Raw genomic sequence first — 17,108 nt, 5'->3', positions numbered from 1 at the left:
CCCCACCCCTGCTGAGCTAGCTGGAGCTCTGGACCATAGCCTTTTTCCAACCTCTATTTTTCTTGCCATGTCGCTGCGTCCTTGCTCTCAGTCCTTCTCTCCTTCATCTTCCCAGCCCTCACCATCTATCCATCTTCCTCCGTGGGTTTTCCTTCCTTTGTCCTTTCGCCTGCCACACTCCACTGCCGGGGGTCGGCCTAATTATTCCTCACAACATCTTTTATCCTATTTCTGCCTGTGTTTCCTCCCCCACGTCTCCCCGACATGCACACACCTGTAACCCAGCACGACATCTTCCAGTCTTTCATCTACCCCACCGTCTCCTCATCGCTCTCTGCTCCCCAGCCCTGCATTCTCCTTTTTGGCATATTTTTCACCTTGTCTTTCTAAACTCACACAGGTGCAGTAACTCCTCACATTTTTCTCCAGTGCCATGTTTGCTTTCTCCTCCCCTCCTCGCTCTGCTGTTCCTCTCATTTCTGTGATGTTGCACCTGCTAATGTGCCGGTTGCCTCTCTCGCCGCCTTCCTCTCACATTTGGCTGTCAATCAACAAGTCACCGAGGGTTGTTTTTTTTTTTTTAACAGCCACCTAATCCAGGTGAATAGTGAGGTCATGAGTAGACGGGCTGACTGGAGATGGTGATGTTGAGTGGTGAGCAGGGAGGATAAACAGCGATATATTTCTCCTCTCTGCCTTCACCTCACCCTCCCTCTCCCTCTCTTTATCATGAGTTAGTGGCCTCTCTGGAGTTCCCCTGAAACAAAGGGAGGAATAAACCGGTATTTTTAGATTCTTTCATTTTTTATTACCGTAATGATTTGGTCTTGGTGGCAGCCCTTTTCATGTATATTCCACTGCGTTTGTGTGTTCGACAGGGTGTGCACGGGTTTCTTTTCGCTGCGCTGCTTCCCTCTGCAGTTGCGGAGCCCAGGGGTTAAAAAAGAGAACACACACACACACACACACACACACACACACACACACACACTGACTTCAAATCAGTCATATTCATCCCCCAGCAGTGCTTCCTGTCTATTTATTCCTAGATTCATCTGATTCTTTATTTATTTTACACGATGCTTCCCAATGCAAATAGGGTTGTCTGCTCCCTGCTGAGCTGTGGGAGCAGCATGGGACCTGGGAAGTGTGTGTGTGTGTGTGAAGCTTTGGGTTCGTGTGTGAGAGTGCGCATGCGCGTGTGTGTGAGAGAGAGAGAGACCGAGTGAGTAATAGAGCCAAAGTCCTTATCTGTCACCAGAGAGCTGCGTGGCTCACTCTCAGCTGTCAATCATCCAGCCCTAGAGACAAACACTGTGCTTCAAACACTGAGGCAAAGAGAGAAAGACTGAGAGAGAGAGAGAGGGATGGATGGATGAAGTGAAAGGAGAAACAGATCCACGGATGGAAAGAAAGAAATATAGCGGGAGGATGGGGTTGGGGGAGGGGGGGAGAAGAGGAGGAAAGTGAAGGACAAAAGGATAGAAGTCATGATAAAAGTAGACGGATGGAGGCTGGCTGGGGAGGAGGTGTTATTTCAACGCCTCTGCTGTGTGTTCTTTAGGCCCCGCAGGTAAACAGGGAATGGAACTTTAAAACACTTCACCTGCATGAATTAGACAAGGCCCCTTGAAAATACCCGGGTGACTTTTGAAAAGCCGCTCTTTAAAAAATAAAGTGGTAGAGAAGTGGTCGAGGCACACAAACAGACACGCCACACACTGCTCTGCAGGCACACACTTCACACACACACACAGATAGACACTGGCAAACCTATAGGCTCTGAAATGTTGCCTCGATACACTTCAATATCCTGCTGGAAGTGAAGAAGATTTTTCAAGGTTTTCTGGTCTAGCATTTAGCTGGATGTCTGTGTGTCAACACCAGTGCATCTGTGTGTGTCTGTTTGCAATTGAAGCAACCACGTCTGTCCTACTTTCATTGACACACACACACACACCTCCCTCTTCGACCGCTTGGCCTCCTCTGGATCTTTTCTGTTGATTTTACCGTGGGGCTGTACAACCCCTGGGTCGTGGAGGCACTGCTGCTCCAGCGCTTTCTCCTAAACCCTTAAAGCTTCCTTCAGCTAAAAAAAAAAAAAAAAAAAAAAAGGGGGGGGGGAGGGGGTGGTTGCGAGCCAAAGACGAGGGGAACAAAATCAAGGCAGCAGCAAAGGGTTTGAGCCCCAAATCGCTTCAAGATGCGTTCCACTGGAGACAGAGTAGCTGAGGGCCTGGGAGTCGGGTAGCGCTGCTCAGAGCCTGTAGGGGAAACCGAATGGAAGTCGGGTTCACATTTCAAATGGTGGATTAGGATTTGCCGCGGATACGTAAGGCTCTTGTTGGGATGCACACACCACAGTAAGAAGACCTTCTCTGGAGGATAATATTTCCTTTAACATAAATCACCCTCATCCCTAACCTAAACACGTATTGTGGCAACTTCTTACGTCGTCTGAAAACATACAAATGCTTGAAAAATGAGAATCTTAAAAAAGAAAGAAAGAAAGAACCCGACCTACACTGAACCACTTCAACATAAACAATCTCACCGTTGGACTGCTTCAACTTTTGGAAAATGGACTTGTTTATTTTTCTGCTGAAAATCGGACAGGAAAAATAAATACCACGCATGCCTTGGCAGCTAACGAAGAGCTAACGCTAAGATTTAGCATTATTGTCAACAGCCTACAGCCCTGAGGTGACCTGCCAGTCCAGAAGACGTGGCATCACATGCTGTGTTTACAGAAGTCAAATTTGACCAGTTTGCCAACCAGTGCAGATTGTTAGGATCCTGATTTGGATTTGTTCTGTTCACACTGTCATAACTACAGTGTGAACACAGGCTTAGTCACAGGTTATTCCACAAACAGCCATGCAACTAGCCTGGACTTTTTGCCTGGTAAAAGCCAATATGCTCCTAAGATGCTTCATACTTTGTGGCCCCCAGGGGCCCCCTATTGATTACTTGGCTCTCCTGACACTGTGGCCTGACTGGGCTTAAGTTGAGTCACCTTTAGATTGAGTTTCAGACTCCCACCACCCTGAGGTCTCTCTGGAGTAAAGTTAAGCTTACAAACGCACCCCCCCACACACACACATATACCGGACCTTCCCCACGAATCACAGATGGGCCGAGGTGACCCTGTGGAGAACACGCCTACATGCATGAACACACAGACACATACACACACATACGCAGGAAGCTTTCCAGTTGTAGGTGACCCACCGTGTGGCGGGTCAGTGTCTCACCTCGCACCTTCACTCCCTCGGGGACCACTCAAAGATGGTCCTCTTTCTGTGTGTGTGTGTGTGTGTGTGTGAGAGAGAGAGAGAGAAATGGAATAAAGAACGAGAGCCACTGCATGCATTATAAACTTCACTCCTCCAGAGCCCGGGGTGACCTAATTAAATTAGTGTGGTAGTGGGAGTGGAAGAGTTGAGGCTCAAAGACTTTTTAGAAAGCAGACATAAACACCAGCTGCTGCTGTACACGTACAGCAGAGTGTGTGTATATATGTACATGTCATCATGGTAAGCTATGTGCTTAAACACTAAAGACCTCACTGGGAGTTAAAGGAAGAGCCCAACATGTGTGCTGTGAGAGTTTCAGGCATGTTTGCTGCGAGGGCAACCTCAACCTCCCTTCTCTCCCCTCCCGCCCCGTGTCTCCCTTCCGTTCTCATGAACTCACAAACACACACAAACACACACACACACACACATGTAGCTGTCAGGACCTGCGGTCCTCCATCACCACACACCTTCGCGGGACTGCCTTAATGGGACCAATCCAGACTGCTGCAAATCATCCAGAGTGCATGCTGAAGCGGGGGGTTGAGGGCAGGTGAGAGGGGAACGAGACACAGGAGCAGGAAGGAATAATGGTTTGGGATGTTTGAGGAGTCAGAATAGGAAGGGCAGAGATGGTGGAGTCGTGTAGCTGCGGGTGAGGAAGTCAAAAGTCTGGTTGGAGGTTCATGAGATCAACCCGAAGGAAATGTGATGGGCTGCTCCGTGGAGCAGTTTAATGCAGTTCGGGCTGGAAATGGCTCTGCTGCGGCTCTGTGGCAGCTGGGAAGTGTATGTCATCGAGTTCATTTTCAGAGGAAAGCACAAAAACACCGAGTCCTGTGTTGAGCCTCGGCTGGATTTTGGAGCTGATAAACAATGTACCGCTGTTAGGTTTAGTGAATTAAAAGATACAAGAAACAAAAACACTCTGTATTTAACAAGAAAAAGAAAGATCTACACTTACTCATCGACAGGAATCATTGATAGGAATGCATTTAAAGAGCTGACACCTGAGCTGTGGGATGGCATGGAAATCTAGAAACATGAATCTATATAATAATCCATTAACACTTATTTAGTTAGTTTTATTACGTTATGTTATTAGCCTACTTTTTTTTTTACTATATCTTTGTCGACCTGATTTTATGTGAGAAGTGTGAAACCCAAAAGTGAGAAATAATTCCTTATAACCTACATTATAAACGTACGGCTTCTCTCAGGGGGCGGGAAACGGTGCAGGGCGAGGAAACACGGCTGAGTACAAGTTGAGTGAGAATGTGTGTTGAAGTGGAAGCTGGAAACACAAAAACAAAAAAACTCGGAGTGAAATATGCAGGAGCAGTAACAACACGGCGAAAACAAGCAGTGCAAATAGGAAATGGGGAAAAACAAGAGGCGGTGGGACGTTTGTTTGGGTAAAAAAAAAAAAAAAAAAAAGTTTGTGTTGACCTGAATATGGCTGCTTTGTTTAAAGGAGAGGAATGAGGAGCTCTCTCTCTATCTTACTTTTCCTCTCTCGCTCTCTGTGTCTCCTGGTTTGGAAGTTCTTCCTCTTCATGGAGCAGCTCCAAGGTTAGGCATAATGTGATCTGCTCATCTGCTGGGTTGTTCGCCACGGTGCCTACTGCCCACAGCAGGGGCAGAAAGTAGGGGCTTGAACAGTGTGCATCTGTCTGCAAGAGAGATAAACTGTGTGTGTGTCTGTGTGTGTGTGTGTTCGTTGTAAATGCCAAGGCATGTTGCGTGCCTCCATGCCATGTCTCTGTGGTTACGCTGGCTGTGATATGTACTGGATGTGACACCAACGCTGCAGCATTCTGGACCGCCTCTGGCCAGGAGTGTGTTAGTCCGTGTGTGTGTGTGTGTGTGTGTACAGTCAAGTGTGTTTGCTTTGCTGCTGACAAGGACAGAGTTACCTTCAAAGTCCCATGATGCTGCTAACTATTCAAACAAGTCTCTAATCCCTACCTGCTGACTGCAGACTACTCTGTGTGAATGCCTCTCTATTCCTCACCCCCTCCCTCTCTGCCTGCCCCACTGTCTCCCCTTCTGTCATCCTTTTTTTTATCCATATTCCTCTATCTCTCCCTTTTCTCCCCCTGCTGCACCTTTTGCCGCCCTTGCGCCTCCCTCTCTCACATTCTGCCCTCTCCCCCTCCTCATCATATGGAAACCATTACTGCTGCTGTTGTCGTGTCTCACCACCAACATTCCTAAGGGCTTTCCAGCGTTCACTGACTTTACATCAACCTTCTGTTCCTCTCCTCTTGTTCACACAGTTCTTCATAGATGGCTTATCTCTCACTTTTCCTTTCCTATACTCTCCCCCTCTCACCCATTCCTCCCCTCCTTCTCACTTCTAGCAAATGGTTCTTGAAAGCATCCTGCTGGAAATGTGTGCTGACAAAACTTAAAAAAATAAAAAATAAAAAGCATATTAGCATTTCTTTAAAGTTCCTTTTAAGAAAAAAGCATCAACAATTGCAAAAAGGGGAATTAAAGTCAGTTTAATGCAGGTGAGGCTGCGGGGAAGAAGAACGTGAAAGGGAAAATGTCTTGGATCTGAAATTGATACATTTCAAAGAGCAGTTTATCACTGACAGATGCTCTCTCAATAAAGTGACTTAAATCAAAAAGAAAACCAGTCGCAGAAGGACCTTTGTGTCTCTGAGCAAGTAAATACAAAGGCGTTTGATAAATGATGGCACCAAGGCTTCTGCGGCAAAATAAATTGAGACAGAGATGGAGCTTCTCCCTTATCCTGCGCATGGCAGCTGCTGAGGTGTGTGTGTGGCAACAAAGACTCGCCTGTGTCCAAAACACTGGCTGCTGCTCATCCACATATTTTTATTCTCTCATACCAGCTCCCTGCCCCTGATGGTTTCACCTGTTGACACGGTAATGTTGCGGGTTTGATTACATGTGTTGTTAGACGACATGTCTTGTTTTCTTCGGCCGGCATCAGGGGAAAATGTGACGAAAAACATTTACAAAAACTTTCAAACACAGGGGAAAATGTGACGAAAAACATTTAAAACATTAATTTCTAGAAATGAAAAGACAAATGAAAGTTTTCAATTTCTGAACATTCATTCATCTTCTGTCGCTTGATTCTTCTCATGGGCGTGAATGGAGCTTCAGCCAATCTCAGCCGCCCATTCGATTGACCTTTCGCGGACCGAGAGTTTCCGGTTGACCTGATTGGTCTTGGTATCTAAAAGCAGCTTCCTCCCAGTGTTCTGTCATTGGGAGCCAGTCTGAGTCATGACTCGACACTTTTTGTTGAGCATGTTGAACAATACTCTCTTATTTCTAATATTTTGTTGAGCATGTTGAACAATACTCTGTTATTATTCTAGCTCCTAACTGGGCATGATGACTCAGATACATCTGTGTCAACAACTTAGGTGGAGTTTTTCTTTATTGATTGACCCATCCATCCACTCAAGTTAGTCAAGTTATTTTTGAAATGTTTTGACTGGGTCTTAGAAGTTGTGTTGGTGTTTTATTAAGCCTCCACCTCTTGCCAACATTTTATCCCTAACCAGAAATGTTGAGACGTACTTCTGGAGAGTCATGCCCCATAAAGACGCTCTAACTCTCATTAATTCAGGTTATAGCTCTGTCTCCGTCTCCTCTAACCCCGCTCGGTCTGCCTGTGTCTCTGCAGGTCCATATCCTTTGTCAAAGACCACTTTCTACAGCTCTTCTCCAGGGTGTATGGTTCTTTAATGAAGGCAGTAATAATGATTATGGACATATAAAAACAGACCGTCTGCCCTTCTCGCTAATGAAAGCAGTCACAGTGTCTGCTCTGATCAGCCCCGGATTCAAATAAGTGATAGATGTTGGTTAATCATTTCTGGAGTTTAAAGATGGACGATATTATTTCAAATGTGACCTTATTTTGACAAAAGTTGTTTATTAGTGTTTTATTTAATATTAATTGAAATAATAATCTACGGAGACGCGGCATGAGTGAGGTTTCACACTGCTGTTTTGAAAATATTCTGTCCAATATGGACCCACTTGGTTTCCATTTCTTATACAGTCCTGACCATGTGTTTCCCATTAGACGTACAGCCAGTGTTTCTGGGCTCCGCAGCGCACAGGGCCGCTGATTGCTCCGGCGTCGTGGTGGAAAACGATAGCCGCCGCCGTTCCCCCTTCTCTGCGAGAGAGCGCTGCAAAACACATCCATCGTAACAAGTGATTTCATCCAGCTCTGCGGCTTGAAATAATATTTTTCTTGAAGCAGGTAAAACAGTCTGTCAGCGGGGTGATATAACTTTACATATTCAAATCTTTGGAATCATTTCTTTTCCATTTTTTTTTCCACAAGGCTCCGAGAACTGAATGAGGTTCATTAAGTCTGTGAAATGTATTGGATTGGAGTTAATTACGGTGCAGAAGTTGCCAAAATTGACAGAAGTAAACTTTAAAGAATTCCACGTGGGCCTTAATGGCACTCAAGTCCAAGGTTTTTACCACTGTCCATGTGCACGCCTGTCTTTGATCTTGATCTTTTTTTTTTTTTTGAGCGCACCTCTCCCGCAAATGAGACCCAACGGATTTACCTTAGACAGCTACTAGATGGCCTGCAGGTGTTGCAGATCAGCGGGTGTGCACACGAGTGTGTGCACGCTTGTCCCACGGCAGCACGCTCTGTTCCCCCAGCCCCGTTGGTTGGTTGGTTGGTTGGTTGGTTGGTTGGTTTACCACTCTTAAGTGCACGTCCTCCCCTGCCGTGCATCTGACAGTGTGTGTACATTTAAAAGGAAGTAGGTGGGGGTCACTGGGAGGGAACCCGGGGCCCCTGTATGTGTGTGATTACGCTGTGTATACCGCAAGATTAGTGCAGACAGCTTTATGCACGAGGCCCGCAATAAATCTTTCCCGCCGCAGAACAGAAGACCACTGTCGTTTATTATACCCTAATAGATCAGTCCTCCGCTGTCTCTCCTCGGCTTCCACTCTCACCAGGTCGTACTTAGCTCAAGGACAAAACACCCGGGCAGGAAGGAAGAGGTCGAAATGGAGGGGAGTTTTGGAGAAACTCCTTTCCACTGATTTAATTTTAGCTTAGTTGAGTTCGGCCAACTTTGTGTCCTTCTCCCTCTCTCTTTCACTTTTTCTTCTTGTTTTTTTTTTTTTTTTATGCACAGAGCTATTTTTTTCCTGCAGTCTGTTGAAGGACCTGCTCCTTCTCTGTCCTTATGTGTTTTTTCTTTTTTGACACTTTGTCGCTTTGACACCTCTTCTCTCCTTACCCTCCATCTGCATACTTTCTTCAGTCTCGCAAGGACTGGACGCTCACACAAGCCTGCGCTCATTTACCCGCCTCTGCTCCATATTCCCATGTTCATACACACCACACACCCTCTGTTGTCTGCCGCCATCCCCACTGCCCTCCCCCCCCCCCACTCCTCACCCTCCTCCCCTTGGCTGCACCTGTGTGCCCGACATTGGTCTGGACATGGCTCAGATTGCCCCTCAGGAATCTGGGAAATGTTCAAGCTGCCCCATTCGCCGCCAAGAGAAGTCACAGCAGCAGACAAAACACAGCGACGGGCATGGGAAAAATGAAACACATAAAGCAGGGATAATATTTAAAAAAAAAAAAAGCTCTTAAAGTGGAAACGTCTTTTTGAACCTGGTTAATCTACGATTGTCGTTGAGGTGTTGTAGCAGCGCAAACTCTTAAATGTCCCGGTGTTGACAAGTGCAGCGAAACAGTGGGATAGAAGAAGTGGAGCACCACATGGGGGATGAGAGCAGGGTGAGGAGCGGGAGGTGTGAGAGGTCTGCAGGGAGGTCATGGAGAATGACACTTGAGTCTTCTCAGCCCAGCTCGGGGGTCATGCTGGGGCAACGCATGGGTTGAGAAAATGATGTTTCTGCTTTCATAAAAGAGCTGAAGAGAAAAAAAAGGAGAGTGAAGCTCTGGCCTTCCAACCCCCGCCTCCTTTCTCCTCTGCACCTCCCAACTCCCCTTACATCGTCTTCCTCCTCTTTCTCTTCCCTGCCCCCCCCCCCCCCCCCCCCCCTTCTCTTCTACTGTCGCCTCTGGTCCCCTGCAGTCCCCCACGCCATGTTTCAAAGTGTGGCCACATGAATGGGTCTATTGTGAATGGCTGAGAAAAAGGGAAGGAGGGAGAAAGAAAGTGGACAGCAAAAGAGGTGAGGAGAGACAGAAAAAAACACAGAGAGAAAGAGAGAGAGAGAGAGATTGTCCCAGAGCAAAAAGGGAAACACAAAGGTAAAAGATCCAGTTTGTCCAGGCCTGGGGGTAAAAAGGGAAGATTTACTTCCATGTGGTCGTAAATGAACTCTATAAAGTTGTAAGTTTGCCTCCTTTCACTTTTTGTCTGTGCACTTGATGGATGACTCCGCCCACCTCATCAAGGCGTGGCACTTTTTAGTTTAGAGTGTCAGTCACAGTATCTTTGGTGCTTGTTTTTTTTTTTGGAGAAATTATGTCAGTCATAGTTTAATTGAATAATGTGTTCAAAACAAATAAAACCCACCAACACCGGTGTCCAACACTGGTCGCCAATTATTGTCTACTTGAATACTGTTATCTCCTTGTTGGACTTGTCTGGTCATTAGTTTGGTTCCTGTGACGTTTCATGCAGAAAATGACACGTATTGGAAGCTGGAAGTATCTTCCAAATCACTGTATTTATATCAAGTTCTGACATTGGTATTTTTGTAGTATTTTTTTCATGGTGGTTGGCCCTGTACGCTTTTGAGTAATTTACAGGTACTTCATTTTGAATCATTTATTTTCTTAGCTAATGCTAATGGTCTTGTTTCTACAAGTATGCTACGCCTGTGTGTTTCATACCCCACTAAGCAGTGCTTGGTGGTGGAGGCTGGGTCTAACTTATGATTAGATGGTGATGTGTCCTCCCTTCAGCTTCCTATTTACAGTGGATGCACACTCACGCCATCGTTCACGCACAACAGGTTAATCCAGGTTAATGCTGCAAATCTGGCAGCGCCGACGTTGAACCTATGAGAGAGCTGAGGTCTGTGTCCTGTCTCTACATGGACTTTTTCCATCCATCACTCTCCCTCTAATTCTTCTTCCCTCTAAGGCTCGGCCCCTTCTTTGTGGCACTTTGCTTTTGTCTCTGTGTTTCCATTCTGCTCCTTCAACACTTTGCTTTGTTGTTGCTACATAACCCGCCTGACATGTACAATATTTTTCCCCCTCTCTCTCTCTCTTCCTTAGTTTAATTTTTTTTGGAATAGTGCACCTGCCTAGTGGCACTTTACTCTCTCCTTCTCTCTCTCTCTCTCTCCCTCTGTTTGCTTTGCCATTCTGCAATGCAGCTCAGCTGTGACTCAGTACCATCAGATACACTCACAGAATGCATCACGCAGGCAGCCAAGGGTGTGTGTGTGTGTGTGTGTGTTGGGTGGGTTTCAGTGTTGCTGTTTAGGAAAAAGCTTAACCTGTGTGTTAAATGTGGGTGGGTATGTTTGGGTAAACCTTTTGTGTTTTTGCAGTGCATGTGTGTGTGTGTGTGCGTTGGTGTGTTGTGGATCTTTCACTGTGGGGCTTTGCAGAAGAAAACCATCGCCGCCTTTATCGTTCCTGCTCTATAAATGTTAAAGTGCTCTGCTGCGTCAGGCAGACAGGGAGGTAAAATGTCTGTGTGTGTGACGGCATGTTGAGTGAAGCTAAGTGTCTAGCTCTCCAGTCTGAGTGTGGCCTGATAACCCCGGGTGACCTGGGTAATGAGAAGTGGAACAGTGGCTTCCCAGAAGGCCTCTGGGCCTGCCTGGGCTACAGCTCCTCCACCACTTAGACTGCATTCTCACATTGCCTTCAGTGCAACACCGTCAGCCAAACACACAACAGATAAAGCCTGCGTCTCAATTTACTGCAGGTGCGAGGCTGTCGGAGCGCAGCGCTGAGAGGTGCGTGAAGCCTGCATGAATACATCAGGGCATGGCTACAGTGTGAGCAGATGCAAGCTCGACAAAACAGAGTTGGAAAAATCCTCCTCCTCTAATTACTGCTGCTCTGATAATTTGACCCGTGCGACCGGGGTATTAAATTACACCTCATAAAGATCCTTTTAAAAGAGCTTTTCATCCCCTAACAGGGGTATATGCAGTAAAACTCCTCTGAAAATATAATTAAATAAAAATCCTCATTTTCTACACTGGAGGAGCGTTCTTCAGCAGAGTCACAACTTCCTGTTTATTATACATGATTCTTAAAAATGAATATTTTATTTTCTACTGGTGAAATAGTTTAACCGTAGAAGCTGGCCCCATAGGTGGCAGTAATGCACATGAAGGAGTGCGGCACGTAGCCAAGCCTTAGAAAAATACTGGAATGATTTAATTTAAATATTCTGCATTTGGAAACCTAATGATGTTTCCCAAAGTTAAATATTGAATCAAATTAGTTATTTGTTGTAGCAGATTTGTGGGTTTTTTTAGAATGTCTTCCGTATGTTCTGTAGACATAATTGTGGAATATTCTATCAGCTTCTCTTGACTGTTAGTCTCCAGCAGTTTGGGTTCTGACTTCTGACCACTTGAATGCAGTGCAGGCCTGGAGGCCATGTTGGAGGCCATGTTGTTTACAAGGAAAGTCGGTTGTAAAAAGAATGTTTTGGACATTCCGATGCAGCACCCGTACGCAGACATGTACGGACTACGGCTTCATTTGAACATTTCCATCCGCATGTCGTTGACAGTCAGATACCAAAAAAAAAGAGTAATAGATACTGCAAAAGTTAATAAGAAAATATCTTTTCTCATTTAGCCACTTTTTGATGTTGTAAAAACTAATTAAACTGTTAATGTCTGATCCAAAATGGAGGCATTTTGAGAACTAGCCAAAGCTAATTAAAATGTGAACAGAGATAATTGTTAAACTTTAGCTGTGGCTGCTGCTGTGCTGTTAAAAAAAAGAAAGAAATAATCTGACTGATCTAATAAAGTGAAGAACTAGGCCCAGATGGAACAGACACGGATTTATCAGCAGTTATTGACATGATTAACGAACAAATGGTGTCGGTGGTAAAATGTCTTGGATCAGGACATGAGAAAAACAACCTTTAGCCAAAGAAAAAACTCTGAGAATATTCCTGAAAGTACGAGAACTGAAAAAGATATTTATGTCTAAATAAGCAGTGCAAACGTCCATTTTCATTTTTCATGGGCTAATTCGATGTGTTTGTCATGATGAGCAGTAAAACTGACAGACAGTAAAGTCTCTTGCCCTTTGATGACCGGGCTTCGACCGCTGTATTCCAAGCTCTCAGTGAGCCACACTCAGTGACCCAGTGTGTGTGTGTGCTCCCAGACAGAAATTTACATTGCATTAGTAAACCACACCCATGCGTGCACTTTGGTTAAATTGAATTAAGCTGTTGCTTCAGAGTCACTCCAGGATGCAGGCTCCCCGCAGATGACAGGTGTCAAATCTTCAGTTAGTCTCCAGACGAGCGAACCGCACATCCTTCATATCAGAAGAGGATGACAGACTGATATCGCGACAGTTAATTAGCAAACTAATTATCTGTGCCAACCTGAGCGCTGGCAGTGGCGGATCCATTCCACTCGTCTTTGTCGTCTACGACGTCTTCTGGGCACATGCCTCGGTTCTCACTTTCTAAAAATGTTAAAAGGTAGAGCTTTTCACGCCGAACCTCTGTCCAGCTCCAGACATCTCTGTACTTCAGAGTAAAATGGTGCCTGCACAACTTTGGGTTCAGTATTCAAGCCAGTTTAAAAAAAAAAAACAAATCATTTAAGAAACAACGTTTGACTTTGTTATTTACTTCCTCTATTGTTTACAAGGTGTTGATTGTATTAATTAATTTGTAAAAATCAGATTCCAATTTTTAACGCATTTTAACGCATGTTTGCTGTATGTTCATTTATCCCACCAGCCATTCACTTATCGTCGCTCCGATACGAGGTCGAAACACAGGCTGTCATTTGAACACACTGCAGGAAAAGGTTTCAGTCTGTCAGTTTATCATGAATAATCATAATTAATCATGATTGATTTGAAAACACTGCACTAAAAAAATCGATTAATCGTGATTAATTATGAATAATCCAAATTACTTGTGATGAGATTAACTATGTGTTATTGTGATTAATCCACAGATACCCGGTGATTAATCAGGTAATAAAAAAATGTTATATTTGAAAGCCCTAATTTCTAGGATGTGTTAATAATACAAAAAATAAAACAAATGTAAGCAGTGATAGATAAGGGAGTATTTTTACTATGACCTTACTTTATCCTCGTATTTAAAGTACATGGTAGAGTCTTAATGAACAAACGGTGCTTGGAACTGTTCACTTTCAGAACTGTGTTTATGCCTCTAATTTGGCTGTAGATTATTTTCCTCCTGTGGGTCGTGAAGCCATGGTCATAATTTCCTTTTGTTTCCTCTGCTCCTGCATGAAGTCAGCAGGGGATTGCTGTGTGCCTGTGTGGTAATTTTTTTTATTTCTTTATTTTTTTTGCATTTGACGGCACAGGGTTCTCTCCGTAAAGGCACCTGTTCTTCTGGTAGGAGAGAAAATAATAGGAGTAGAAATTAGAGGAGTGAAGGAACCATCTGTTGCTCGTTTACTTGCGGGGATGTGTGGCTGTAAACTGGTTTATATTGTTATCGGAGGAAGACTTTGATAAATGATTCGCAGCCTTTCCCGCTCCCCTGACTCATTTTCATCTTCTTCTTTCCTTTTTTTTTTTTTTTTTTTCCAATCCAGGTTCAGAGATGAGAAGGGCTACATACTGTACCCTCAGATTGGGGACCGGCTGGACCTCATCTGCCCTCCTTTGGACACGGCCAGATCCACACCAGAGTACGAGTTCTACAAGCTCTACCTCGTGTCGTCTCGGGAGCAGGCGGACCGCTGCGAGGTGATGGGCGCGCCCAACATTGTGCTCACCTGTGACGAACCCACCCGCGAGCGCCGCTTCACCATCAAGTTCCAGGAGTTCTCACCCAACCTGTGGGGTCACGAATTCAAGAGCATGCATGACTACTACATCATCGGTGAGTGGAGGAAGGTTTGAGACGAGAGATTTGGCTACAGCCTCTGTGTGTGTGGGCTTTTACAGGCATGTGTTGTGCTTTATTGCGATGTGTAGGAGGTGATGAGAGGGTTGTTATGATTGCATGACTGATTTCTGATTGTGCCTCAGTGCGTTTGTTTATGCCAGTGATGGCGGTGATGACTGGGCGGCTGTGTTTAAAGTAATTAAGTTTGAGAATTGTGCGTTTATCCAGGCCACGGATGGATAAAGTACAAGACTCGCATTGCGAGAAAAAAAAAAGGCAAAACCACAAGAAAGTGTTCAAAACATTCTAGGTGGTTCTCTTTCCAATCAAAATAGCTGAAAGTTAACGTATGGTTTTAAATTAAGTTAAAATAAACCCGGTGAAGACAAACACTATAAATCTTCATCTTCTCGCCGTGTTTCCCTGTATGTGTCCATTTTTGCAACTTGTGTGGGATTTCTTTTAAAACTCGGATCACATGTGCGTGACAGTGTTTCTCCCCCTCGGCTACTGTTCTGGTCCCGGGCCTGTTTAGCGTTACCGCCATTTCTTGCAGTGACCGCAAGATAGTGAACCCCGGATTGTTTTGGTTCGTTCTGAAGGTTTGTTTGGAGTTAGGCCGTGTCAAGGTCCGGCAGAGTCGACGGGGCGGGGCTTGTCAAACGTTTGTACTGTATCACACTGAACAGTCCCCCAGAAGCGGTTGTGTCAGTTGACACTCGCTGGTTTTGACTGAGAAACAGAGGCAGAGTGAACCGCCAGGCGCAAACAAGAGCAATGTAAAAAGACCTAAGGCGTGATCAGGAAAGAAAAGAAAGAGACGTTAATTTCCCACACCTTCCTTATTCAGCTTCATTCATCCTAGGGACACAAATGTGTTTTTTTTTATGTAACTATAAAATTGCTTAAAACTGAGGAAGGACATTAAGATGTGAAGACCAAAGTAGACAAAGAGAGGAAGTTTTTCAAGGTTCCTCTTCTAGTTCCTGTTTCTGACAGTTGTTCAAACTTTGCTGGTGTTTTTTTTGTTCTTTCATTATCAGCTCTTATGTGCTGATTGTTTGTGAGGAGAGGTGAGACACTCGGCAGATACTGCCTGCACTCTGTGGTATTATCAGCATGGAGGCATTTCTTCTAAGATTAGATCAGAGGGGGTGAGATCCCATTGGAGTGTGTGTGTGTGTGTGTGAGTGGCTGCAACAGACATGTAGCATTACCAAAGACGACCTCTAGGAGCTGACATGTAGCATTACCAAAGACGACCTCCAGGAGCTAGCAAGCAGCTACGCGACCCAAACCCAACAGCTAAGCAATGCTACTCATTTAGCGTGCACAAACATTTCCGAAATGTCAATTAACTAATATTTAGTTTCTAAAAATCAATGTTTCCTCCAAAACACACGATGATTTAGGATTTAGTGTCCAGCTTCTTTTCAGCGTTGGTCAATGAATCTGGTGTCTTTAATGGTTCTTTTATATTCTGTTAGGTTTATTATAGCATTGATTTAGCACTAAAAACACTAGCCGGCATTTATATATCATAAATTAAAGATCGTGACTGTACAAAATAAAAGTGCTGTATCCAATCACACCATAAGCCATAATATTATTCCTTTAGTGGAGTGTCAGCACATTTCTTTTCACGTGGATTTTAAAAGATGAGTGGATTTTTAAAAGATGAGTTTTAATGACCTCTGTATTGACCACGAATGAAACCCTTAGCCAATAAAACAGTATTATCCTTCATTTATTTAAACCAACAGATTTTCAATGTTTCCATTTCCAGTCACTTTTTAACATGTTGAAAGTTACAAGGCTCACATTGCCTTTTTTTTTCTTTTTCTTCCGGTGGCATTCCCCGAGTTATTCAGCTTGATCAGGGTTCACGTTTCTAATCTTACACAGCTGCACACAGTGATTGCACCCAGTCGATTATTATCCACACTGTCTAATTCTTATCACACACACACACACACACACACACACACAAGGCTGATGTGCATTCAGGAACATCCATCACTAAACAAACCTGCTTTTCTCCTCTCAACACCACTGAAACTTTAAAGTTTGTTACCTTGCAATAAAGTTACTAAAGTCTCAAAACACAGCAGTAAAAGGCTGTAAAATCACACACACTGACTCTCTCTCTCTCTCTCTCTCTCTCGCTCTCCCTCTCACCCACCGTCTCTCCCTGTCTCTCACCTGGCAAACAGAGTGTCCAGAGATAGAAAACACCTTTATCTCCACACACACAGGCCAGACTGATCGATTGACAGCTCCAGCCCAATCAATGACTGCAGCAAGGTCACACACACACACACACACACACACACACACACATCTCATTTCTATCCCTCACACATTTGCGGAGGCCAGAGTTGGAGAGGTGTGGAGACACAGGAGTAGCTGAATGTACGGAGCGAGTGGGACTGATAACTTATTGATAACAGAACCAGATAGCTTTGTGTTTGCCGAGTGGCCCCGTCTTTGTTCCTTTGTTCCTAATGAAGAAATGTATTGAGCGCCTCACTCAAGCTTCCGTGTACTTAATGAGGCTGTGAGATAATTAATATCTTTTGGTCGTACTGCTCATTTAAGTCCACGTATCTGCTGGGACGTTGTACTCGCACACGGATCACTGGACCAGTGTGTGTCCCTCTATCTGCCCCCCCCCCCGTCCCCTCGTCTCCCACCCTCTTTGCAAATGTATGTTTGTGCATGTGTGTAAGGGCACCGCTGTATGCCGACGCCGACGCCT

The 17,108-nt window shown here is 44.8% G+C and overlaps 1 protein-coding gene across 5 annotated transcripts in view; it reads left to right on the top strand.

Moving 5' to 3' along the window:
• efnb3b (ephrin-B3b) overlaps positions 1 to 17,108 on the top strand; it is a 96,161-nt gene that overhangs the window by 42,945 nt on the left and 36,108 nt on the right. For all 5 annotated transcript variants that reach the window (XM_008327118.3, XM_025061387.1, XM_025061385.1 and 2 more), the window contains one exon: positions 14,055 to 14,344. In XM_008327118.3, the coding sequence (XP_008325340.1) occupies positions 14,055 to 14,344 (290 nt within the window). The remainder of the gene's footprint in view (positions 1 to 14,054; positions 14,345 to 17,108) is intronic.

This window comes from Cynoglossus semilaevis, chromosome 1, assembly GCF_000523025.1.
Source record: "Cynoglossus semilaevis isolate Cse_v1.0 chromosome 1, Cse_v1.0, whole genome shotgun sequence".
NCBI lineage: Eukaryota > Metazoa > Chordata > Actinopteri > Pleuronectiformes > Cynoglossidae > Cynoglossus > Cynoglossus semilaevis.
This window is presented reverse-complemented; position numbering and strand designations above follow the sequence as displayed.